The sequence below is a fragment of the Pomacea canaliculata genome, linkage group LG6, assembly GCF_003073045.1.
Source record: "Pomacea canaliculata isolate SZHN2017 linkage group LG6, ASM307304v1, whole genome shotgun sequence".
Lineage (NCBI taxonomy): Eukaryota > Metazoa > Mollusca > Gastropoda > Architaenioglossa > Ampullariidae > Pomacea > Pomacea canaliculata.
Genome location: NC_037595.1, coordinates 19409604 through 19434377, shown reverse-complemented (window position 1 = coordinate 19434377; position 24774 = coordinate 19409604). Strand labels below are relative to the sequence as shown.

General features: G+C 38.4%; 2 protein-coding genes across 8 annotated transcripts; both read left to right on the top strand.

Moving 5' to 3' along the window:
• Positions 1-4029: 4029 nt before the first annotated feature.
• LOC112566263 (baculoviral IAP repeat-containing protein 8-like) lies at positions 4030-6475 on the top strand. Its single transcript, XM_025242318.1, has 5 exons — positions 4030-4212; positions 4416-4461; positions 4651-4842; positions 5386-5493; positions 5634-6475. The coding sequence occupies exons 1-5, from the start codon at positions 4207-4209 to the stop codon at positions 5855-5857; spliced, it is 576 nt and encodes a 191-aa protein (XP_025098103.1). The 5' UTR covers positions 4030-4206; the 3' UTR covers positions 5858-6475.
• A 3930-nt stretch (positions 6476-10405) lies between these two features.
• LOC112566593 lies at positions 10406-23819 on the top strand. Of its 7 annotated transcripts, none has more exons than XR_003099651.1 (6): positions 10406-10569; positions 16959-17121; positions 17424-17610; positions 19588-19724; positions 20159-22776; positions 22980-23819. XR_003099651.1 is itself a non-coding variant. In XM_025242843.1 (6 exons), the coding sequence occupies exons 1-5, from the start codon at positions 12652-12654 to the stop codon at positions 20231-20233; spliced, it is 585 nt and encodes a 194-aa protein (XP_025098628.1). In that variant the 5' UTR covers positions 12484-12651; the 3' UTR covers positions 20234-22776; positions 22980-23819. The 7 variants fall into 7 exon arrangements, 1 of the variants encoding a protein (XP_025098628.1); XR_003099652.1 differs by lacking the exon at positions 10406-10569 and adding an exon at positions 12306-12418; XR_003099653.1 differs by lacking the exon at positions 10406-10569 and adding an exon at positions 12306-12422.
• The last annotated feature ends 955 nt before the right edge of the window (positions 23820-24774 follow it).

Below are 24774 nucleotides of genomic sequence, written 5' to 3'. Positions count from 1 at the left end.
GACAGTGACGATTGAAGATACTAAATGGCGACTGTTTTCATCTATAATGACAAACAATCAACTACAAATGTAATGTAGCAGAAGGAGAAATAAATTCGAGGAAGATGTCGCTGTTACTACAATGTCGATGCTAATCCTGCTTTTAATGTGAATGATTTCCAGATTTCCAAGTTTCTGGCTCCCTGGCGGTAAAAAACCAATCTTTCAGGAAACATCTGTCATCTGTAGATGCCAACGTTTGGTCGCCATGCAACCATCAGAGTCTAAACACGCCGTTGCCCCAGCAACTGCCCACAAGAGCTTCCTGCCCACCACTGATGCTGGCACGAAGAGCATGGTGCACGAGGGTTGTCGTCTCGCCTCTCTGGCTTCTCTTCCACCATCTTGTGCAGCATCACGACTGCGCCTGGCCGCCGCCGGCTTCTACTACGACGTCAACACCATCAGAAACAAGAACAACCAGCATGAACTGGTCTGTTTCGCCTGCGGCTTTACCTGCAGCCAGTGGGACACAGGTGAGAGTCCTACGGAAATTCATCAAAGATCGGCTCCTGATTGTTCTTTCGTAAAGAATTTTCACAAGACTTCAGTCACTTTCCAGACAACGACGAGTAGACCAGACATTCATTCTTCCTCAGCGGATGATAGCTGCACTTTCGGAAAAGGGTCACCGAGGTCAAAGTATTCCTCATGCCAAATGTCCCCACTTCTACATCAGGCTCCTCTGGATCATCTAACTTCTCTTCGTCACAGAACAATAAAGACATTGATGGAAAATGTTGTGGGTAAGTCTTTTGCTTTCACATATCTGACCTCGGAGAGAAACGATTGTTTCACGATACTCCATCATCAACTACTAGGATATTTATACATGATATTTATTTATACAAGGCAGACATTTAATGTGGGCAGTATTAATAGTACGCTCACAATGACATTTTTAATGTTTTAATCAAGCGAATTAAAGATTTAGCCTGCACGACTAAACTGCATCATCACCACCGATAAACCACCAATAAAATAACAAAAACAGTGAAATATTCATTGGCCATAGCTTGTATGCTTAAAAACACTCAAGGCAGGAAATATCTACAGAGAATGCCACTGTTGAAAATAAATACCTACCCTCATCACCCAACCTCAACACAAGAAAATGTGAAACAGAATTTCATTGTAAACAAATATCTGCCGTTGAGAATAAAACGACAATCTTTTATTATCTTATATGAAACTATCGCCCTTGAGAATAAAATAATCACACACTTCAAAACATAATTCTTGGAACAGGGACCTCAGGACAGACTGTGCCGCCATGGCTCCTGCTCCAGGTCATAACAACCATCACGTGACACAGCCAGCTATCCAATCAATATCGTCCAATACTCAACAGGAGACATGCCTACTGGCTGACCGCCCAACCATGTCCATGGATTTCGCGGTGTTTCCCCAGTTCTCGACAGCCAGTCTCGACTAGACACATTTCGAACCTGGCCGCCATCACACTTTTTCAGCCCTCAAGAGCTGGTTCCTCTCGGCTTTTTCTATGCAGGTCAGTATTGGCCAGGAACCGATTCCACTTAGACTACAGCAAATCCTGTTTTCCTAAATTTCTCTCGATGTGTATTTTTATTGTAACTATTTTTTGTTTACCAACAGGATAGAAAATGTCAGACAATTAAAATGCAATGTCCTGTTTTGTGTGACATGACAGATACAGCTAAGCTTCAAACGGGATGTGTAAACGACAGAACAAAAATATTTTTTAAATCTCTATGGGAAAGAGTGATGCCATATCATAAGGACAGGAAACCTGCTATCGGCTTAAAAAAGATATCAAGTGACAAAGTCATATAACAAGCTTCCGACTTCCGTATTCTGAATTATTTCATTGGACGTTTGTGATGTCGGACTTCCGACTTTGGAGGATTTCATTAAGTGACTGTAGCTGTCGGTACATTTGTGTTTCTACGTTACATGTCTCGTAACAATATGTCGCGAAAGTTGTTTGCTGCTAAACATTTTGATATAACCAGCCCCTCGATCTCTTCCCGCTGACGCCATGTTTACAGAGTTAGACTAGCGAGGACAGAGTGACTAGAGCACTCAAAATGGAATGAAAAGTGTGGGATGTCATTTCCGGCAAAAGTTCCTAAACCCTCTTACACCAAAATTAACTAACAGCTCATGTTAGGAACGATGGTCTAAACATAGCAGTGACTGTCCGGTGTAAACACGATGCGGTAAGTCCTCCCACCCCTTAAACTCCCTTCTCACATCCTTGTATTATCTCGATATTAGGGTTTCTGAAAAACTTTTATTAAATTAATTTCGACAAATATTTCTCCGTTAGCAAGCCGAGCGTTGTCTTGAAATTGTCACGGTCACAATCGGTAAAATAAAAACGAACGAGTCACAGCAAATATTGTAAAACCAGAAAACAGTGATGACATCTTTATTCTCCAGTTTGGAACTGTCTGTTAGTATTTATAATTATTTGATTAATTTTTCATTTCCCTTCATAAGTTAATCTTTACTCCTTGGTCACATCATCTATGTGTTACTTTTTAGTCACCTCAATCGGCGCATCTTCATTTTGAACAAGAGGTTTATAATTTGATCACTACGGGTGTTGATGTAGGTATTTATTTGCCGACACGCAAAACAAAACAACTTAAATTTAGCTATATGTTTGATATGGATGCCTGCAATGTCTACTCTGGAGTAAGGCATTCTCGCAACAAGTGGGTGTGTCCTTTCGCGACCTATCGCCTGTAGGGGCGTGGCCAGTTCGCCTCTGGCGTTGATGAGGCGTGGTTGTCATTGGTAACTGGCCTCACAGTGTACAGAATGCGATACGTCAGTTAGATGTGGGCGGGGTGTTTTCTTGAGTCCCGTAAGATGATTGGTTCCATCCTACAAGTTCTGCATTGAAGAGGCGGGTGTCGTGTCCCAACATTCCTCTGCACAAGGGGTGGGCAAAGTATGGTTCGCCAACGTCTTTGACCTTCTGCCAAAATGTGAATTTGTTTTGATTTTTTTATTCAGCCTAGATTAATTTGAATAAAATTTTATTGAAAAAGTACAACAGGGTTAGAAATCGACAGTCCGTAACATTCTGATACAAAAAACTAAAATAACAAATAACATGACTGACATGGCTGATGTAACCGATAGAGAGCATCGGGGGCGGCTGCCGTCAAAGGAAAGGTTGGTTTTAAAGTTTTATTGTGAGCGAACTCAAACATGTTTACTTTACACAATAAATTTGCTTAATGATACGCCATTGTTGTGCATTCCATTATGACTAGGTTTGCTGTGAGGTCATCTGGTGTAGGCTTTTTGGTATTTTACCGGCCACGCCATATAGCTTAGAATTTTGAGACCGGCCCACACACAAAAAGAACCTGTCCCCACTCTACACTAACTATCTACAATCTACTCAAGCCAGACACATTTCCCGATGTTAGTCATCGTCTGTCCCCTCAAGAGACAGAGAATTAATTGTTTGGGGTTAGGCACGAACACAGTCAAGCATTTCCTGTTCCACATTTTCCCAGCTGTTTTTATTTAAAGATCCGTGCTCCCTGCTTGTTTCTTAAAAATGTTGGTTAGTTTTTCAGTCTCATTCATACGATAGCAACACTACTGAACTGACCCTACCATAAGACACAGAAGTACAGAGATTTTGGACCAGCTGGGAGACTGTAGAGCATATATTGTAAATGCTACATCAATTGATTCTGTCGTTCTAAAATTTAATTGTGAAAATCCATTTCTTTTGCTCTCAATTGTCAGCGTAGTATTACCGTAGCTCAGTGGATGTCATATGGATTTAAGGGCAATCAAGCCGTACACGATAAAGGAGGCTTTGAATCACAATCTCAACTGTAGCTTTATGTATCTTCCAATATGGCGCCTTAGTTCTGAGGTAGCACCATACTCAGTTGGTCGAAACAAATTATTGCAGTATCGAGGTGAAAGGATAACGAAGACCAGCTTACAAACTCCGTGACAAGTGTTCATCACCATCCTTTGCCCCTGTGTGCAGGATACGCGGACTGTATCCGGTGTTTCTACTGCGGAGTTGGTCTGAAATCCTGGGAACCTGCTGATGACGTCACACAAGAGCATATCCGGTGGCGACCAAGTTGTGGATTTATTTTGGCAACAAGGGGCAGACGATTTGTAGAGACTGTGCTTACACACATGCAGGTAATTAAAACTATTTAGAACTTTTTCTTTGATAGGTCAAGAGACATTTACCAGCTAGACTGCGTGACACTAGAATGACGGGGGAAAATGAATAATTTTGCAGAATGTTTAATGAAAATATCTTAGCGCTGATGTTATTATCAGTTTTAAGACTTATTGTCTATACCCTCAAATTTATTTACTGAACAATTATCCACCTACAGATAAAAAACGATGAAACCAAGGATGATGACAGCGAGAAAAGTTCAGGTGAGTTAAATTCGTTGGGATCTCAAAGGCTTTTTAACAAACCAAAAACATGCAAGCTGTTACCTTTTGGGATTGTTGCTCACATAACTGACATTGAAATTTTACGAGAATCGGAAAGTTGCTCTTTAGAATGAAAGGACAAGGAGAGAGAAATACGATAAAATCTCTAACATATCAGTTCACCCTCAGGGTCAGGACAGGGGTCAAGGATGACCTGTTCTTCCCGGACTGAAAGAAATTCTAGAGGTTCTAGTTACATCTCTGTCGACATCGTAAGCAGCGAACCAAGAGATCTGACATCCGAGGTCATGAATCAAGTGCAGGAAATGAGTCTTCTACCTGAGCTGGTCTCACGTGGTTTTCAGGATGTCAAAGCTACAGGTGAGAGAATCTTGATGGTGTTCATTTACTGTTTGTTACAGAACCGGTCTGACTAACCTGTCCCCACAAGCCTCTTACAATGTTACGTGTGGCAATCAGTAATTTCATGTAATCTAGCACAGAGCTACAATTTCTGTCTGACAGCAGGATTTTATAGTAAAACTTATCACTACTTTAAGATAAGATATTGATTAGTCTTAGTACTTACAGTAAGGTAGGGAATGAAATGATGATACTCAGATAAACGACCAGACGGCAAAATTGATACAAAGGTTCTCATTCAGAGGTCGTAGGTGATATGAGAATGAATGATTTAGGACTTTGTTATGTAACCTACATTATCTACATTATCATTATCACATAACGATTTTTATTGATTAATGACGTGTTTTATTCATACATTCATAGGTCACCCCATAGATTGTGTGTGTGAGAGAGAGAGAGATGTAAGGGAGTGAAAACTTATATATATATGGGTGCACAAAACTCCGGGTGGACCAGAGACAAAACACTCAATGAGTACCATACCCATGTCTTGTCCAGGTTGCCAGGAGACGCATGTTAGTGCATCTGTCGAGAGGATTGTTGAAAAGCTGCAGGTCCCTGACTCTAGAAGGACAACTGACGAGTCAACAGAACTCCAAACTGACGGTAAGATGCATACATGCGTGCTTCAGTGTGCGTGCATGAGTGTGAGTCAATGTGTACTTGAATGTCTGTTTGTGTGAGTGCGCGCGCGCTATCGTGTTCGTAGGAAACGTGAATGAGATTCTTTTCTCCCTGTGTGGTAGGTGCCACAACCACGGAAACGGAAGCCAGACTCCAGCAGCTTAGGCAAGAGAATGCCAAGCTGAAAGCCCGGAGAACATGTCGTACGTGCACTGTCGCCGTGGTGGGCATGATTTTCCTCCCTTGCGGTCACGTGGTTAACTGTAGCCAATGCGGAAGCAAGGCCCGCCATTGCTGCCTGTGCAGCGAAGTCATTCGTGCCACCGCAAATGTTTTTCTAATCTGACTGAACTTTCATACAGAGACCTTCTAGCTGCAAAGGACAGGAAGATCACAACGAAAAATGTAATGAAACACTTTCCTGCTTCTTTCGAAAATGTCATTCACTCCAATCCGTGAGAAAGCAATGACAATCAAAATATCAAATTACTGTTGAGCTAACGAGTTGAAAGATGAAGTTGTTTGAAATCTCGTGCGGTTACTAGCAGGCAAAAACGATGGGATCGAATAAAAAGATTCCCCAGGTACGTTTCGAAGAGGACAAGACAGTAATCGCTTGTTACGAGCCCCAACCCGAGAAGACAGTGAAACGTGACAAGGCAGCACGTGACCTATCTCAAATTACTGAGTAATGCTCACGTCTGTTTCTTCGACTTTCGTGTGGACTAGTCTTTTTAGAAAAAAGTCGTTTAGAATCAGCTTACAACTACGAGTAGTTCCCTGCTTTTTAACTAAAAGTTAAGGCCTTATCTAGACAACAGACGTTAATTTATATACAGAGCACATTTTACTGGAGGAATACGTCTAGTTTTCTCTTAAAAATCATTTTTGTTCACGGTAATCAAAATGTGTCTACAAACCAGTTTTCGACTGTGAAAATAGAAAAACAGCTTTGTGCCTTACCTTTTTGTGCTGTCTCCATAGTCTGTGTCCATTTAATGAGCAGTATATATGACAAATGAAGAACTGAAATATCCGTGGATGGGAAAGTGCCATACTTTAATATTCATGGATGGGAAGTGCCAAACGCCAATTTCTGTGGATAGGACTATATCTTTTGTCCTTGGTCTCAGAGAAAGAAACAGAGAGTAAAGAAAAGAGTACCGACAGACACGCATACTAATGCCCAGTCACTCACGCACGCGCACGCACACACTAAACATTCAGCATCGTTCTGAAAGTACAGCACACGTGTATGCTAATCTACCCCACACTTGTCACGCTGTCAAATTTACATAACTTCTGACATGAAAACTGTTTTATCTTTATTGTGGTTAGTCATCTAGAAAGAAACAGTCACTATATCTGATATTATTGCTAACTTTAGCTCGGATTACCAGCCAAGTGAAATAAACCCCACTATCCATGACAAGGATACGGATAAAAAATGTATTATTCACTCCAAATTCTATTCTTAGGCACACTTCATAATTTCCACAGCCCTGAACAGCTCCACAAAGTCTCTGCAGAGAACTCACGGTCGGATTCATCTCTGATCCGTATGTGACTAGAATTTCAGTACTGACAAAAAACCTAAACAGTTATAACGGGAATGCCCAATATTATTAATTGTTGTTTTCAGTGAGTGGTTAACCGTTAACCCGTGGCTCTATATTTACACAAGGCGAGTGTCGGCCAGATCCCTTGTTTGGCTTTCCCCTGTGTTCTGAGGTGTCGATGACTGAGTAAGGGCAAGAGAACAGTAAATCATAGAGAAACTAGAAAAACTGTGGAGCTGTGGCAGCTGGTGAGCTGTGTTGCTGGTAATGATTAGATTATCCACAGCGATACCACTATAACACGATAGGACTACAGGGTCCCACAATTAAATTGTGTAAGCATACTACTAATTCGTGGTTGCTCGTGTTTGTGTGACACTGTCTTACATATATACACAGTCATACAACCCACAAACAAACATAAAATAGGTAGGCAAACACTAACCCAGAAGACATACAATAAAGATATACACATATAAACATTTGTACACACGCACACTCGTGGTAATTAAAAACATATTGTGAAATATATATAAATACTGCGACATTGTAGACCAAAGATCCTGTAACACTTCTAATATCCAGGGCATCAGAAGCGAAGCCAACAGGAAAGCATGGAGGTCAAAATCAGGGACTACAATCGTTGTTATTCACAGAAGGTTCCTTGAGCATTCATCAGAATCCTCACCTTAAAGGCGCAAACAGTTTGTAAATCTTTAAGACCATATCAGAGGGAAGGAAATTTGACAGTAACTATAAATTGAATTAAATAATTTGCCGTAACTTGCTAAGTGCATTTAGACGAAGGACAATAACTTTTAACATTAGACAGTTGACTTAACTGAAGAAAGTATTGTGAACTAAATCTCATGTTTAAGAAAAAATATGTTATGTAAAGTTGAAAGCATAATACAGATTATAATAATTGTACATAACTGTGCTCTAGCAAGTGATGACTGAAGAAAAATATTGTGATAATGTGATTGAGATGGGGGACTAGATGTCTAAGTCAACATTACAGTCAATGGTAATTTAATTGCCCATGGGCACTTCACTGAGTGAATGCACTTGTTGAAAAGGAATAATAATAAATTTATAAAACTGAACTATCTCACACTAGACAACAATTCAGTTAAGAAACCTGATTTAAGAATAAAATACTTGCTGAGACGAGCTCAGTCCACAGAAACGAAAATCTACCAGTATTTTTTTTACATAGACTAAGGTATGTAAATGCACCGCACGCTCTACAATAATTAATGAAGGTAAATGTCCACAATAAACCTGTATATCCTCTAAGTCATGTAAAAATAATTTGATTAGTTTCATGAAGAATATGAATGGAGTTATAGTCATCGCAAGACAGTTGAGAAACAATGACAACAGCCGGTGTTGTGAGGTTCAGGGCAACTGAACTATTGCACACAGGAAACAGGCAAAAGGTTATTGAGAACTATTTCTGACCCCAGGCTTAAATGTAACAAGGTCACCACATGTTTCCCATGAACAGTTGGCGATATGAAAAAAAGCCCGATGGCGATAAGGTTGACAAGTGACAAGTGCTGCGGAGTGTAGGAGTGTGTGTTTGCCCGTTGAGAAAGACCAGAAATATTTCGGACAAGTTACATCTTCTGCCTTGTTTTTAGTAGTAAAAGTCTTTAATTATTGAAATCATTCAATTTCATAAACACCAAGTTGTACTGCAAAAATGATCTCGCAGCCATACTTTTTTTTAAAGAAATAAATAAGCTGATAGGTGCCTTAAAAGGTTGATGCACTTTAAGATTGTGAAAACATTACAAGTGAATAGTGGGAAGTGACAAGTGGAGAAACTATCATATGAAAGCAGACTGCTACGCAATTCTTAAAGTAGAAACGATGATAAGTTCTGATTGTGAAAGTGCAAATGTTCCACCTGTTCTGTCTAGTTTATCTAGTAGTATTTAAAATATTTAGGAAACTGACAAATACCTTCAAAACCTTATTGTGTGTGTGTGTGTGTGTGTTGGTGGGGAGAGGCAAAATGAAAGAAAAGAAAGAAAGGGAGGGAGGAAGAAAGAAGGCTAAAAATGAAAGACAGAAAATAATCTCAAACCAATCACTAAGGGATAAATTAAGCAAAGACAATCATCTTACCTGCTTCTCCAGTAACCATCCATGTCTTCTTCAGCCAGGACAAGCTAGTGACCACGCTTGTAAACAACTCCAATAGCCTCACTGCTGATGCAATCTCTCTGCACTCCACCTGTTCCTTACCTTTCCCGTGGCTTACAAACCTGGACGTGCCTATCCCTTCTAAAGTTCGGGTGCATGTCCTATTTGTCATCAAATGAATAGAAAGCTCACATCACTTCATGTCCTCTTGTCCTGCTTATCAGGATAAAAGAAAAGGGAACACTGCGTAAAACGACGAGACCTTACATGTAAGCTGCTTGTATATTAGTATCATGGGTCAGAGGTCAGAGAGGGGCAATCAAGTACCTAGACTGCTTCTTGAATTGGGAGCGTGTACACTTCATGTGTTCTCTGGGCGTTTGTAGACTCCTGTGACACCTGCACTAAGAAAAAAAAATACTTAATTTGTTGTAATGAGTTCTTGTATCTTTTAAGCCATTATATTATTGCCGATCACTACCACTAAATAACAATTAAAAGCTCAAAGCTGAATGAACGAAGTGACTGGAATGAGTATATTTGTTTCCCAAATCTCAGTGAATATTTATGTTCCCTTGTGAAGTTAGTAGCCCACTAGCATCACCATCAACATGCATAGATAGAAAATATTTTCACACATCGATTGAACTCGATACTTATTTCTTTTTTTTTCAACTGTCTAGATTTTTTTACGTTCAGGTTTCTCATCGAGGCAAAGCTTTAACACTGTGTGAATGTCGACTTTTCCAGTTAAATTAATTTCCAGTTGTATTAATGCTTATTTCTCCTCTTACATACACAAAATATTTTAAAGATTATTACTTCCTTTTCCGTTTTATTGACATAAAATATTCTGCAACCCAGCCTAATATCAATGTTCATCGAACTGTTATTATGTTGTATAAATAAATTATATTGCCCTCCTCCTCTATCACTACCTCAGAGATGTGTAAGCTGAGCACTGATTACATTATAAATTTAGACAGAGTGCATGCACTGTTTGTAAATCTTGTTTTCGTGCGAATGTACTTCCTCTCGGTCAGTGGTCGGTGGGAAGCCACAAATATTAGTCATCGGCAGGCACGCGAGCACGCACATGCCTTCCGTGCCATTTGCATTAATTCGACAAAGTCAACATCTGCTGCAGCTTCTGACATAACAGGAAAAAATAGATAAAGGAGCCAGAGCGTTAAAACTAATCGGGAAAAACCACAATAAACAAACACCTGTCAACAAGTACTTCCCGAAATTATCTCATAAGGGAAATTGATAAGCCTCATTGAACCGGTCAAGAAGGAGGTTAATCGCACAAGCGCTCCTTGTCCTGATTGTTTTAATGTGCATGGTAAGTAAATACTTTACTTTCCCCATAAACTTTTTAAATCCTCTTTCTGTATGCTATCAAAGACGAGATTGAACTATAAAATGTGTCAGTCGCGTGCATTTCTTCTTGCCTTTCTCCATAAAGTTCATTCACATCAATAGAAAAATGCCGGAAGTCGTTGGCTGGCAGGTATACATGTGGGCGCCAGTTGGCAAACATTTCCCCGGTGGGCCACACGCCTGTAGGCGTGTGTTAACCTTCTCAGATAATGTAATCATTTAGATAACATTCTGAAATGTTTGCCTAGCACTTACTCTTTCTTAACCTTGTGTCGTCATAGCTTGATCAATGGCGGCTGTAGATCATTCCACTTTCTGCTTGAATGGACTGAAAGAAAATACAAAACACAAAACATGATATTGCCTGGTGGGTATACTATTGCAGTTGTGAGGTCACTGTTCTCCTTCTGTTCTTTTGGTTTATTTCTGCTCTCTTTACCTCAAGTTGCTAGAACTATTATCGCCCTAACTATGGTACTTTTTTGTGGGCTTGATGCTCCATAATTTTTTTTAAATTGAGGTCTATCCTTTTGTCTCACTGGAAGTCTTCGTCACAGTCTACTAGCCATTTATTCTAGCCATTATCAACATTGTACACATTCAAGCCAGACTTTCATAACATTTAGCAGTTGTAAACTTTTTTCCTCCTATCAGGCATTCTTTAGTCTTCAAAGTTGCTAGGATTTCTTTTTTTTTTTCGCTGTACTACTTGTCAAATGTCTTAAAGGTCTACTAGGAAGAGGAATAATTTTTTTCTAATAGTTGTGTAAAGCTCAATGCAACATACTATTTACCAAAGGTCTGTGTCAGTGCTCCCCTTATATTTTCAGATTCAAGCTCATAAACATAACTATGGACAGAAAAAACAGATTGTGGGATGATTAAGATTGTAGATGAGTACATTTACACTGTGAAGGCTTCACGGAATGAATTATATGTTCATAAATCATATCTGCTTGACCTCTTTCTTGCTTTTTAGAGGTTTGGTGTACTTTTCTAGACCATCGAGTGTGAGGGCCACACCTTCTTAAGAAATATCAAAGGCTATGTAAAAGTCTTAATAATCTATGTCCTCTTGGGAACTTTCGCTTCCTCAACAAGGTCCAGTCGGACTACCAAGGACGTCTGTCGTCATGGCGCTATTTTAAGTGCGCAATTGGCGTGATGAGCCACTCAACACGCCTTGACAAGTCATGCAACTGGCACGTGGAATGTGACTTAGTTTCTGACAGTGTCATGACATGACCTGACAGCTAGATGACGCGGAAGCCTAAAGGACAAAGTCACAATACAGCAGTTAGTCCATGGATATCTTTTTTTTCAGTAGTGACTCTTAAGCATAATTATATGTATACATACTTTTAATTTAACGCATACTGACACTTTTTCTCAAGTTTCCTGCCATTTAGATGCAAATGTATACATCATTAATCTATAAATAATTTGAGACTCGTACCTGTTTGCCTTGGCTGCAATTTCGTACTTTATATAAATTATTTAAACTTTGTGTGCAATTTACCAAATCCGACCTATATTTCTTGCTTTAAAAAAAAAAATGGCTAGTTCTAAGTATCGAAATATCAATTTGCTTAAGTGTAATTAGAAGGAAATTAATTCGGGTCGATTCGTGTCCTTGCTATTAATTGTTCCGGAAGGAAGGGTGGAAACCAGGTTGACATTCCGTAACAATTTTTAAGTAACATGGGACTTCCCGATATTACTAAGAGATTTACACTGCTTAAGAAGGCACAATAAACTTCACACCTATCAAGTTCAGAGAATTCAAGGGCACGTCGTCCAGACAGGCCACGGTAGGTAAGGTTACACAGGTTACAACATTGCTACACGGCATTACACACGCAGTAATGCTAACTAATACATGGTTACATCTTATCTACAATCTCTAACCCTGCTTGCTGGCTACAGTGCACATGTTTACATGTCACATTTGTTTCTAGTTTGTGTATCATTTCTGTGTATTTCTATTTTCCTTTGACGCCTGCTGGTGTGTGAATGAACTGTTAGAGGAGTTTCACAAGCAGTTATGTGGACATGGTTTCTATCGAGGCGAGTAGAATAATGTACTGAAGCCAAATTACATGGCCATATCCTTTTATGAACAGGAAGGTCGGTCTTAATTAGTTTCAAGCAGATGTTGAGGTCGTGAAGTGCGTGGCTGTTGATAAAAAAGTGAATGAATCAGCTAGAGCGTGTACGGTAATCGTTCTACGTCCTTTATTTTTAACATTGACTACCGGCATTTTTGTACGAAAGAACTTCTTTCCAGATGTTTGAAAATTGCAAAAGCTTAGATGGCCTAGGAATTTTTAAAGGAAACCTTGTAGGCTTAGGCAGGATATGCTGTAGGTTCAGCTACTATATTTGATTTTAATATTATTTACAGCACAGCAATTTGTTTGCGCTCATCTCCAACCTGTTTTGCTTTCTCCATTAAATTTTAAATCGTAATGCAAAGACCGGAGTAATCAGGCCGTAAGGCTGTACAACATTTATTATTGTTGCTGATATGGACATCGTTCTGATATTGAGTAAAAGAAAAAGGTCAAGGGCAGGATGTGGAGCTACAAGCAGTAGACGGCTTTTCTTGTTTGTCTCCTACAACAAAACAAGTAGGAGTGAAAGGACGGATACAGATACAGTCTAGGAAAATGCATGGATTTTTATGATAAATTTGGTTCAAATGGCAAGGAAATGCGGCACGCAAAATAATTACTTGTCCAGTGTTTAGGGCGAGAAGCTGTCAGAGCGAGATACAGAAGAGCATGTTTGCAGCAGTAGGAGAGAATGTTCTCAACAGTAGGAGAGCATGTTTGTAGTAGTAGGAGAGCATGTGAAGAAACTGTGATCATAGAAAGAAAATAAGGTTTGACCTTGCAGCAGTTTGATGATTTTTTTGCCGCTGTAGCTACAACTACTTTTAATACATAGTTTTTGTTCATAAAACTCTATCTGACAGCAAAGGGCCACAGTGGTTATCTGTACAGGTACCTCACCTGTTGTCCTATTTTTCTCACGGCTAGATAGTTCATTCATGTTTTTCTGAGCTAGGACACGCGGAGTTGTTGGCAGCAGCAAAGTGTGTTTGGAGAGTTAGAGTTGTAGATTAAAAAAGAAAGCAAAAACCAATTATCGAAATCCAGTTTTTTTATGATCGACGCACAAGTCTTAGGTGTGCATTTTAAACGGACGAGGAAGCTACTTTTGTTTCGTAGTAAATCTACTACAGTCATTTGTTCATGGATGCTTTTTGAGGAGGTTTCTTTTCTGAATACGAAGGTAAGGCGAATTTGTTATCCCTCTGTAATCTCTTTAAAGATATTTGTTCCGCGCGCATGCACACACTCACACCCTCTTACTCCTCCTTTTATCTCTCGTTCTCTATCGTTCTCTCTTGCAATATTTTCTCCGGCCTCATACAAGCAAGGTGTGCACAAACACGGTGAGAAAGCCAGTTCTCTACTGTTCTTTACAGTTCTCATGGCTGTCACCTTTTATTTCATCGCCACCATTCACATCAACGTCGCATCTCTTGATTAGTGGATGTGAAAGGCGTTGGCGTGGGCGTGGGCTCGCTCTCTCGCTCGTTTTCTGCAGGTCACGTGTTGACATGCGGTCATCCAGTATTAGTCAATGAGTTTGCCCTGAGCAAGCCGCAACATTCAATCGAGCCTCCAGCATCGCTAGCACCCAGGGTGGTAAGTTTTAGATTTCCGCTTAGGTTTTATTCCGTTCAAAGCAACATTTACCTGTAGCAGCAGTAACTTGCATAGGTATTACTACTTTCTAACAGAGTTACAGGTTGAGAAAAGAAGTTAGGAATGCGCGTGTCTTTGTAAGTCTGGTTATGATGAACAATGACACAGAAGCTGCTTCTCAAAGGAAAACAAGTTTTGGTCCTGCGAGTATTGACGGACTTCATTGCCGCTGCTGCTGCTGCTGCTGTTGCTGCTGTTTATGCACGGTTTATTTGACAAACAGCGACGTCATGTGACTCCACTGCGAACAGTGATTGGGTGTAACTTTTCTGATACATGCTACATTTTTCACGGTTAATAGACCATTCATACTCGTAGCCGAGATAATTTCCTTAAGATTAATGCAAATGAAAACATGCAAGATAACTAGTTATTTTATGTGTGGTTGAAAAATCTGCATTTTTTTCTTTGTTCAGGTCAGTGATTTAGCCTCTACTCTTTAATGAGCAAAAAAGCCTGAATGCAAAAAAGAAAAAAAGTGTTCTATGATTTCCTAAATTAGGTGATCTTATTTATAACAGCTGAATTTTCACTTGATTATTTTTCCATCTCAGCACCTTTGTTCGTGCCATTCTTTAAACTAACATCGCAAACTGCGTCGTTGCCCGTCAGCTTGGCGTTCAACACGATGAGGTCATCGTCCCTCGCGCGCGGCCAGCGCTTGCCACCGCGAAATGTGTAGATGAACAGTTCATCCAGGAATCCCCGATTCCCTTTGGGCCTAAGCCTGTTCTAAATAAAGAGTCTCGTGATTGTGAACAATTGAGGAAATTTCCGATTTCTTGACAAAAATCTCCAGCAAGGCAGGGGAGAGAATGACTCCGACTAATACTTCTTTTTGGCCACGTACCCCTCTTCCCACACACAGTTTTATCCATTTGTGATCATTTATTTCTAAGATGTTTAAGAAACCGTGCAGCACACACCACACCACTGCAAAATAAAAATGGATTCATTAAAATCTGGCAAAAGTGACTTTCACTTACAAATTCTAGAACTTCTTTTTACTTTTTATTTTTTTAATATTTTTTACTACTGTTACGTTGTTCATTTCTGCTCAAGAGATATAGATTTATCTGCTGGAGTTTAAATAAAATACAGTTATTTTTACTATAAAACTAGTAGAAATAACAGATGTGACAACAGAACAGAAGAAATGAAGTCCACGCAAGTGCAAGTTGTGACACAATCATGTATTAAAATGTCGGAATTGATTGCTTTGCAACTTATTTGTAATAAAGTAAGAGACTTGGGAGAGAACTGATGAACTGACAAATATCTCAGGAGAAATAAAACAAAGTCAGTAGACAAATCCTAAGAGAATAAATAAAAGGCAAGCAAAGGTCTATAGTCACAGTTACACAGACGCAACAGAAAAGAAATGTAGGAACAGGATAATGGTCAAAGGGGAGACAAGCTGCCGAGCGGTATGGAACTTCAATAAAATAAAATGTGTAAAATGACAATCGTAACTTTGAGAATGATGCAGGTTTTAACTATAATAGAATAAACATTTTAATGGCAAAAATAAAAATTACATTGAAAAAAGCCTTATTGTTCTAGTGATGATAAGCTAGATGAGAAATAAAGATGCATTCTTAGATTAAATTTAACTAAGACTTCTTACATTTTTGCTGTGACTGCTGTTGTATATATACGAATATTAATACCCGACAGTTCACGCCAAGAGTATTGTAGGAAGTTTCATATCAGATATTTATCTTTGCTTAGATATATTTATGAGTGTGTTTGTGGATGTATCTATTTATTGTATGGACAAAATACTTTATGTTCAAGGTTTTTGTCCCCGTTATCTTTAAGTAACCTTAAGTATTCTTAAGTGATTTCCGCCATTTGTCCAGCCTGTTGTAGGGATCGTGAACTAGTGCATAGTAGCTAGAACTTGGTGAAAAATTTCTTGACTGGTACAGTACTCAGTGAGCTCTAGAGGTACAAGACCTTCAGACAATACCCATAACTTGAAAACTATTTCTGGCGCTTTTGTGCAATGAAGTTTGAGATGTGTATCATTTTCTAGCGCTGTTAAAGAGAAATAATTTTCAAGGATTTGTGGCTACATTTATTTCTTGGGATTAGGTGAATCCCAGTGCAAGATATTTTCTCCCAATTCTCCCTTCCGTTCTTGAGATAAACTTCAACAGACATCTCGTACTGAAAGAGATTGAAATTGTGATTGTACACAGATATATCTCATTCACATATGATCACAGTTTCCCCCACTTCCTTGAAGCCCTTGCAGTATAAAATTACCAATGTCGAATCTTGACCTGCGTTATTGACCTTTTCTGTACATGAAGGTGTTTGTAGCATTGTATCTCGAAAACGGAACGGGTGTATTCAACCAGAAATGGGGAAATAATATCTTGCACAGCTTTATCCGAGCGTCAGAAAACAAAGTACTCTCTTAATGAAGGCTTTTCTAGTTCGCTATACTATTTGATTAAAAATATGACACCATTGTCTGTTTGATGATGATGATGATGATGATGACGATGACGATGACGATGACGATGATGATGATGGAGGGTTTCATATTACTTTATGGTTTCATTAGCACCATGGGGATGAGTGGAAACAGGATGAACGGTGTGAAGATGATCAGGTTATTGTCACACGAGGCGGAGGATATAGATGACATCCCAGATGAGCTCCGCAACGATGACTTGCTGACCATTGCTCCTGAAAGAAAAACTAATCAGCCGACTTCAATGCATAGGGTGAGGTACCTCTGGGGTAAAGCATAATAATGTTGATAACAAATAAAGGACGACGTTGTTTATCATGTTTTCCGTTTTTCTTACAATACACATTTATATCGTTGTTGAAAGCTTTATAATGATACATGTTATAGGATGTTTTCCAAGACTTTGCAAAAGCTAAATAGTTAACTACACTCGCTAAGCACTAAAGCTACAGAAAGCCGATGTTAACCTAGGGGGATCAAGAAAGACAATAGCGAAAATGTTAATAGGATAAAGGAAAAACGAGGACACTGTTGATGACCTTTTCTCTTGTCCAGGCGCTGACTGAGAGCCGAATTCAGGGTACACGGAGCATGAAACACCTTCTGAACAACCACGAGCTCCTCAGAGTCAGGAGGCATCTTCTCAACATAGAAGGCAGAAGGAATAGTTTCCTCTTCAACAACTGGATGGGGCCTTCAGTTATTCTGATGGCTGACGCGGGCTTTCATTATAGCAGACACCGTAAGCAACAGTATCTTTCTTGGTTGTTTGTTGTTTGTATTTTTGATAGGTGACCCAGTTTAAGTCTTTGAGATGTCTTCCAAGGGAGGGGTAGGAGAGAGAGGTTAGAAAGGTGTGCAAAGCTCCTTACGTTACAATCGAAACGAGATGTTAAAATTGCATGTAGTGACATAAAAACCCTCATGAACCTGGATTCTGATGATTGATGTGGGATGGCGTGTGTATGTCAGAGAGAGAGAGAGAGAATTCTGTTTCACAAAGAACAGCATTTTATCTTGTCACGCAACCTCTAAGACACCTTTTGGTATTTCCAGGGGCTTAATTTTTATTGTGTTCTCCAAGATGTCTTGGAAGAAATTTATTTCTAGTCCAGACGTCAAAAGATCACAGGAAACGCTTTTCCACACAATTGGACGGACTTACAAGCATAAGGCTCACTGACAACTCGCTGGCAGGCTCTTGAGTAGACAGTGAGGTACTCCAAAGACATAAAAGATGTAGTCCACGTTTTTCACTATTTTTTATTTATTTATTTATTTTTGTCTATTCTGTCCTGGAAACATGTTTCCTTTTTCCGTAACAGTGTACAGTCGCACCACAAGGAGGTATCTTTCAGAGCATGAATACCACTTCCCTACGACCCTTTCACAAGACTGATTCCCCTGTTTTTAAGTTCTGCACCTTGTAGCACCAACCCTTTCTATTTTCTCCCTATTTATAGGCGAACATCACATTATCTTTCCAAATAACACAACGTTCATATTTATGTCTTTGCTGGTTTGCGATTATTTATTTTATAGCCTCCCACAATATACAGAGAATAAATGTACATGGAGATATGGAGACAGGGAGAGACAGAGAGAGGAAGATGGAGAAATGCTTGTGTATCTGGATGGAGAGGGTTGTGAATAAGCGTTTGTAGCAGCTTCATCTTGAAAGAAAAGGTTAAATACCAAGTTATAAAGGAATTGAGCTGCTACTCTTGTATCAAAGAAAGCATTAAATGTGGCCAAGAATGAAAAGATTTTAGTGTTAACCACGAAGGAGAAAGAAGAAACGGGGGTAAAACTAAGAATCTCTTTCTTATTTATTGGTCAATTGTCTCAAGCAGAATGCTACAACTTACAATAGCTTATTGTTTTCCTCTTTATAAAGACACATATTGCTTTTATTTACTGTTTAATTTATTACAGACAGGATAAATGCAATTGTAAACCCTACATTTTGTAAATATAACTCATTATATGCTTTTTTATCCCAGATTTTAACTTTTGACTTTCTTCTATGTTCTGTTTGATGTTCTAATTATACATCACTTATTAGATACTTTTATACTTTCTTGATACTCGATGCATTTACTAGATACTTTATTATTTACTCTGTACTAACTTAATCAATTTATGTCCCCTTGTTTGATATCTTCCTTTTTCATTTTTAAATAAAAACACACTTCTGCTTTTTTAATTTATTAGAAATTCTTAGTTTTTAATGTAGCACAAGCTTTTTTCTGTAGTCATAGGAACGCGCATTGCAAATGCAGAGGAAGAACATGCTTGTATCATTTTGCACTTTCTGCTATAATATTTATTATTTGTTATCACAACAATCACTTGATAGAAAACATCTAACAAATAAATCAAATAGCTTTTTAGGATTAAATATCTAAATAGGAAATTCAAAGGTCTTTCTATTTAATAATATGATTAAAGCATAAAAATAAAATATCTGGGCTTTAGTATGACCAAACAATCAAAGTTTAACACATATTAAATTAAGGCTTATCCAGGCCAACAGATCGAGACATTCAGCTTTCAGACAAGGTGTTAAGATGGGAAGCGGAGTCAGATCTTCATAACTCTAATATGATGACAGCTGAACAATATTTTTAATCATTTTGTCATTCGACTGGCATTGTGATGATCGTATTGCCCCCTGATGACAAATGGAAAATACTATAATTAGATCGCATTGTTTCAGAGGTTGCCACCTGTTCATTTTGTGACGTGTCCATCCGAGACTGGAAGCCTGACCACAGTCCCTGGGTCCGCCACAAGACCTTCTCACCTTTATGTGCATACTTACGATGCAAGGGAGAGAGTGGGATTCACCCCTCGGTAAGTTGATTCCCCTTCAGAAACGATTTACCTAGCGAATGACTAAATATCCGTGACAAACAGCTGAACAGATGCTGAAACTCTCCAATTAAGTGCATGGACGGTGCAAAGTGCCTTACAACTACAGAATGTATTCATTTTCTAAAATGCGAATTTCTATCTTTTATAAAACGTTGACGCATTTCTAACAGTGCAATCAGACGACAGTTTAAACCCTGTAATGTTTTTAGAGAAAGAAGTAACAATAACAATAATAACAGTAAAAACCAACTTTATTAGTCCCAATGGGCAATTTAAACGATTTAAAATCGATGGGCAATTTAAAGTATGCGAGTATCTTTATTTTTCAAATTCTGCTTTGTGGGTAGTGAATTCCTTAAGTACTCTATATGCTTATCAAACGTTAATACTTCTCGTTGTTCATTTATTTATAGGCTTCTGGCAAAAGGACCAGGCATGACTCATATTCCTCGTTTGAGGAGATAAAGGCTGGATGTGCATACGACTAAGTCCCGGATGTCGAGAGAACAGGGTGACGACATCCATTCACTGCCGCACGTGACAATCACGTAGGTCACGTGCCATATTTTCTCAGAGGCCTTCTTCACAAGTAAAGGTTTTGAGTGCATCTCTCTTTGTGAAGATTGAAATATTACAGAATTCCATCCATGATCATCTTTACTGGCGAGATATAACTGTCAGTGTGGCATAAATATCAGACATGTTCCAGTGTCAGGGCTTCCCACAGCTTCCAAAAGGTTCATTTGATGGAAGAAAGGATTGTAGCCGGGAAGGAGGAAGAAAAAGCATGAGAAATTTAAGAATCTCTTTATTTACTGGTCAGGTGTCTCAAGAACATTATTGTTTGAGTTTGTTATGTTGAAGCAAATATATTGGACAGCAGATGAATTCTGGAATTATTTTTTAACATTAGCGCAATCTAGTAAAGTTTAAAAGTATGAGAATGTGTGAGTAGCTATGATTTTTTATTTTAGTTAATGGAGGGACTACTTATTGTAAATAAGAAAAAAACCACCTTATAAAGAGAGTAATAATAAAACAATTTTTTAAAAATTATTTCACGTTTGAAATCCGGCTTTTCGTTTCCAAAGAATAAAGTCATTCAGGTTATTTCTAGTCCATAATTGTATTTATCCAGAGGAGACCATTTCGAAGCTCCTGACTTACGCGTTTATCTTTTTGTTTCTTTATCTTCCTTATAACTTTACTTTATTTATTTAATTCAGTTGTTCTTATTTATTAATTAAATGTACAGCTTACAATCATATAAACTGCATAATAATGTTCTCTCCTTTTTTGTTCTTGAAAAGAGTAGTTTCAATAAATGTTTACTTGTCACAAATTTTAAAGTAGACCATTCTTTAGTCATACCTTTGAACAGCACTTAAATGTATTTTCTAGGTCACTCATTAGAACCATGTGTTTGTGTGTGTGAAGTATATAGAAGTATATTTAATCATTCGTTTTGACTGATTTGTACACCTGATGTTTTGCTGAACAACTTACCCTTATAGATATTTTTATACACCGGTAGGTCATAGGTAAGGTCAATTGACGGCCTCGGCACATTCAATGCCATTCCAGAAGTTTCTTAGGACTGTTGATATGGAACAGACTTAAATACTCGAAATTCAATACCTCTTAAAGTCTCAGGTAAGCATCTGCTTTTGCCAATTAGGCAATAATGTTTGAAACTAAAGATAAACTGGAAAGTTTATGTTTGTTTTGGCTCATCTTATCTGAAATAGCATGTTCAAAAAGAAGACAGCTATAAAAATATTCAAAAGCTTTAAAAATGGATTTTAAAAATGTTATGCATAGATTGCACATTATTTGTAAAAATATTCTGCTGTTGATTTTATGTCGTATCTCACTCACAATGCTTGTAGTAATTGTCACAGATTATGCAATTGTTTCTTGCTCACCATGCTTTGTTTTATATCTGAACAGGGTTTGTACCATCATAAAATTTAAGTATAGAAAAATAAAATTTAGGAATAGATTATCATAATTTAAGGTCGGATGCTTCATTCTTCACCAGTTAAAGCTTTTGGTGAGGTTGGGGGCTATTTATATTTTTTATCACACTTTTAAAAGAAAAAAAAAACTTCCCGCTTTACAGATTGTAACGGAAGAACACTTCACCAGTCTGGTGAAAACTCGACTGCCGTTAAATAATTATCTATCCGCGTTTCTGGAAAAATCTCCAGGATTAATAGAAAAGATGGTCATAGAAAGTATACGGGCCATGATAGGCTTAGAGACATCAAGGTATGTGTCATTAACAGACATTCCCATCGGCTAGTGCCTTGACAACACAAACTCATCCTTGCATTACCCTGAGGAAGTATCACTTACATTTGAGAAAATAATATCTTGCAAAGAGTTTGTCTCAATCATATCTTTTGTGTTTTGAAGTACAACACTGTTCGCTTGCTTTATATATGTGGATATTTTTTGTAATACATTTTTAAACTTGTTCTTAATAAAATAATATGATGTTTGTTTTTCTTTGTAATCAGTGATTTTGTTAGTTCTATACTAACATTTTTAGCTTTATCACTTGGAATATTTCTAATATTATTTAAATCGAGACGACCACTTCTACATGACATTTAAAATGTCATTTTACTTCCCTAAACTGATATCGAAAAAGAAATTTTTAGTAAACATAATTTTCTTTAACTTTGCTTTTAATATTTTAATGCTCAGTGTATGTGATTAATATTGCAAGAAGAAAAAACATCTGTAAGGTGAATGTGATCTTGTTGACAATGGACAAATGAATGCAGTCGTTTCTAAGAAATTGATGTGGACTTCTTATTGACTGAATTCAATGGTCTAGACATGTCTTGGCACGAATTGCCGCTGTACGTAATCCCTTAGTAATATCGGGAATTCACGAGCAAAACTTGTGACTGCCACACGAATGATGACAAGAAGTGCAACTATATAAACCTTGTGCTGCCTTTGCTCTGGTTCGCGCGTTCGACTTCTGACTGCACTGCATAAACAGTTAAGGATCCTTGAGGTAAGAAAAAATGTCTTTTCTTTCGAAATACTTAAATCATTTGTTTGATAGTAGTGCTACCTAGCTAATATCTACAGTATAATGTCCAAAGAAAACGAGTAGAAACTCCTTAAGTTATCTGTGAACTAAGGCAAATGAAAAGTCTCACTCGTAGGAGCAGTTTTTAAAAGTTTCAGAGTTTTTCCTTTTTTTTTTCCAAACAGGCAGCAGTTGGTGGTTCTAGCTAAGGAGTCGAAAATGTTGGAGAAGAGGCTGCTTGACGTCACACCCCGGTATGGCGCGCCTCGCCGACAGCCCTGCGTCATGTGCAAGAGGCAGCCCTCGACTGTTGTATTCCTGCCTTGTGCGCACAAAGTCACGTGTCGTGCCTGCAGTGACGTCATCAGAAAGTGCGTCATCTGCAAGAGGTTAATCATGGGACTGTGCCACACGTAAATCCCTAGCAACTGAACAAGATGAAACATTTACAGGGAGGTCGTCACAAGTATTGCTACTTCAACGTTTTCTGAACTTTCTCATATTTCTTGTTGACTACTCTGCCCAATGTCCAGAAGATAAACAATTCAATTAAATAGGACACCATGCAATAAAATATGTTTGAAATCAAGTAGGTGTCCAAAGGATTAGAACTGTTCTTAAAAATGTGGATGAAGTGCTCATGCATTTGAGATCACGAGGTCTCTCTTCTCCATCATCTTAAACATCCGATATGCCCATCAGCAGTAGGAGTGGCCTCCAGCCAGCAGCTGTAGTCCAGCCTCACAGGGACATCGTGCCTGCGCTGTGTGCTGATGTGGTTCTCTTCTGTGAATCAGCTCACAACAAAGAAACATTTCTATCTCTGGTCTAAACAGAAGTAGATAATCAAGATGCTTTGCTTTGTATTGCACAAGGATATTCCAGAATAATTTGAATTTGAATTCAGTATATTTCGCTAACCATACTTCGATTGTGAAATGAAATCTTCAAACAAAACTCCATAATGGTCAAAATAAGAAATAAAGGTTTTATGAAAAAGTCATTGAAATATACTCAGGGAAAAAGTTGTTCTCGCTGTTATCCTTTTGACGCTTGTGTGCAGCATTTTCTTTTTCTGCCTTGTATTTCTGTCTGTCCCCATGCATGGTGGTTTGGTCTGTGTTGAAATTTGTGCTGTTCTAAAATCTGTGGTTTGAAGTTACTTGTTTTGTAAAGTCCTTTAAGTCGACTGCCGATTGAGAAACGCGAAATATAAATCTACTTTTTAAATAGTCTTCACCTGAATGAACCTAACACATGAGCTCTATTCAGAAGGTGGATGATGACATCAATAAAACCCCATTGAGGTTAGGGCACTGAATAATGAATTGTTCTCTCCATAAGCTCAACACAGGTCTAACCTACCTTTCTGTCTAGTCTGTATACTTTTATTTGAAATATTTATCCAATTAGCATTGCACATAATTTTATTTAAACATACAATCGAGCTTTAGTCGAACTACAGTCGAAGAGAGTAAACTGTGAGAATCGAATCCAATCTAATCCAGCCAAAGGACATTAAAATTTATAGTATCTATCTTTAAGTCAATCTACAACAGAAACACCGACTGTGAATCAAGTAAAGACAAGTCAAGTGAATTGTATTCAAGTGCACAGATGAACTATATGAGATTCGTAAATAGTTGAATGACAAACAACATATAGTCTGAGTGATGGCATGGATGCCCTGGTTGCACAAAACACTCTAGAAACACGCATTGCATCATGACATGTCACAGGACCGCACGTGGAGTGTAGTCTAGAGATTGATGCTGTCACCCACACTGCCACTACACTAGAGGATGACACAAGTGTCATGATACAAGGCCACAAAATTATCAGGCCGACAAAAAGCTTGTCACAGCTGTTGGAGTAATCATGTGTCCCACTATTTTTGTCACGTGTCTAGAAATAAGTTCATTCACCTACATTTTTTATTTCCTGTTTTATTTTATGTGAATTTACGCCATCGTTCTTTCG

What these genes read in the sequence shown, in the direction of transcription:
- LOC112566593 (XM_025242843.1), top strand. Translation starts at nt 12,652, where the DNA reads ATGTGGACATGGTTTCTATCGAG. An exon ending in AGCCGACTTCAATGCATAGG is followed by an intron (nt 17,122 to 17,423) that starts GTGAGGTACCTC and finishes TCTCTTGTCCAG; the next exon opens with GCGCTGACTGAGAGCCGAAT. An exon ending in CTTTCATTATAGCAGACACC is followed by an intron (nt 17,611 to 19,587) that starts GTAAGCAACAGT and finishes GCATTGTTTCAG; the next exon opens with AGGTTGCCACCTGTTCATTT.
- LOC112566263 (XM_025242318.1), top strand. An exon ending in TGACAGCGAGAAAAGTTCAG is followed by an intron (nt 4,462 to 4,650) that starts GTGAGTTAAATT and finishes GTTCACCCTCAG; the next exon opens with GGTCAGGACAGGGGTCAAGG. An exon ending in AACAGAACTCCAAACTGACG is followed by an intron (nt 5,494 to 5,633) that starts GTAAGATGCATA and finishes CCTGTGTGGTAG; the next exon opens with GTGCCACAACCACGGAAACG.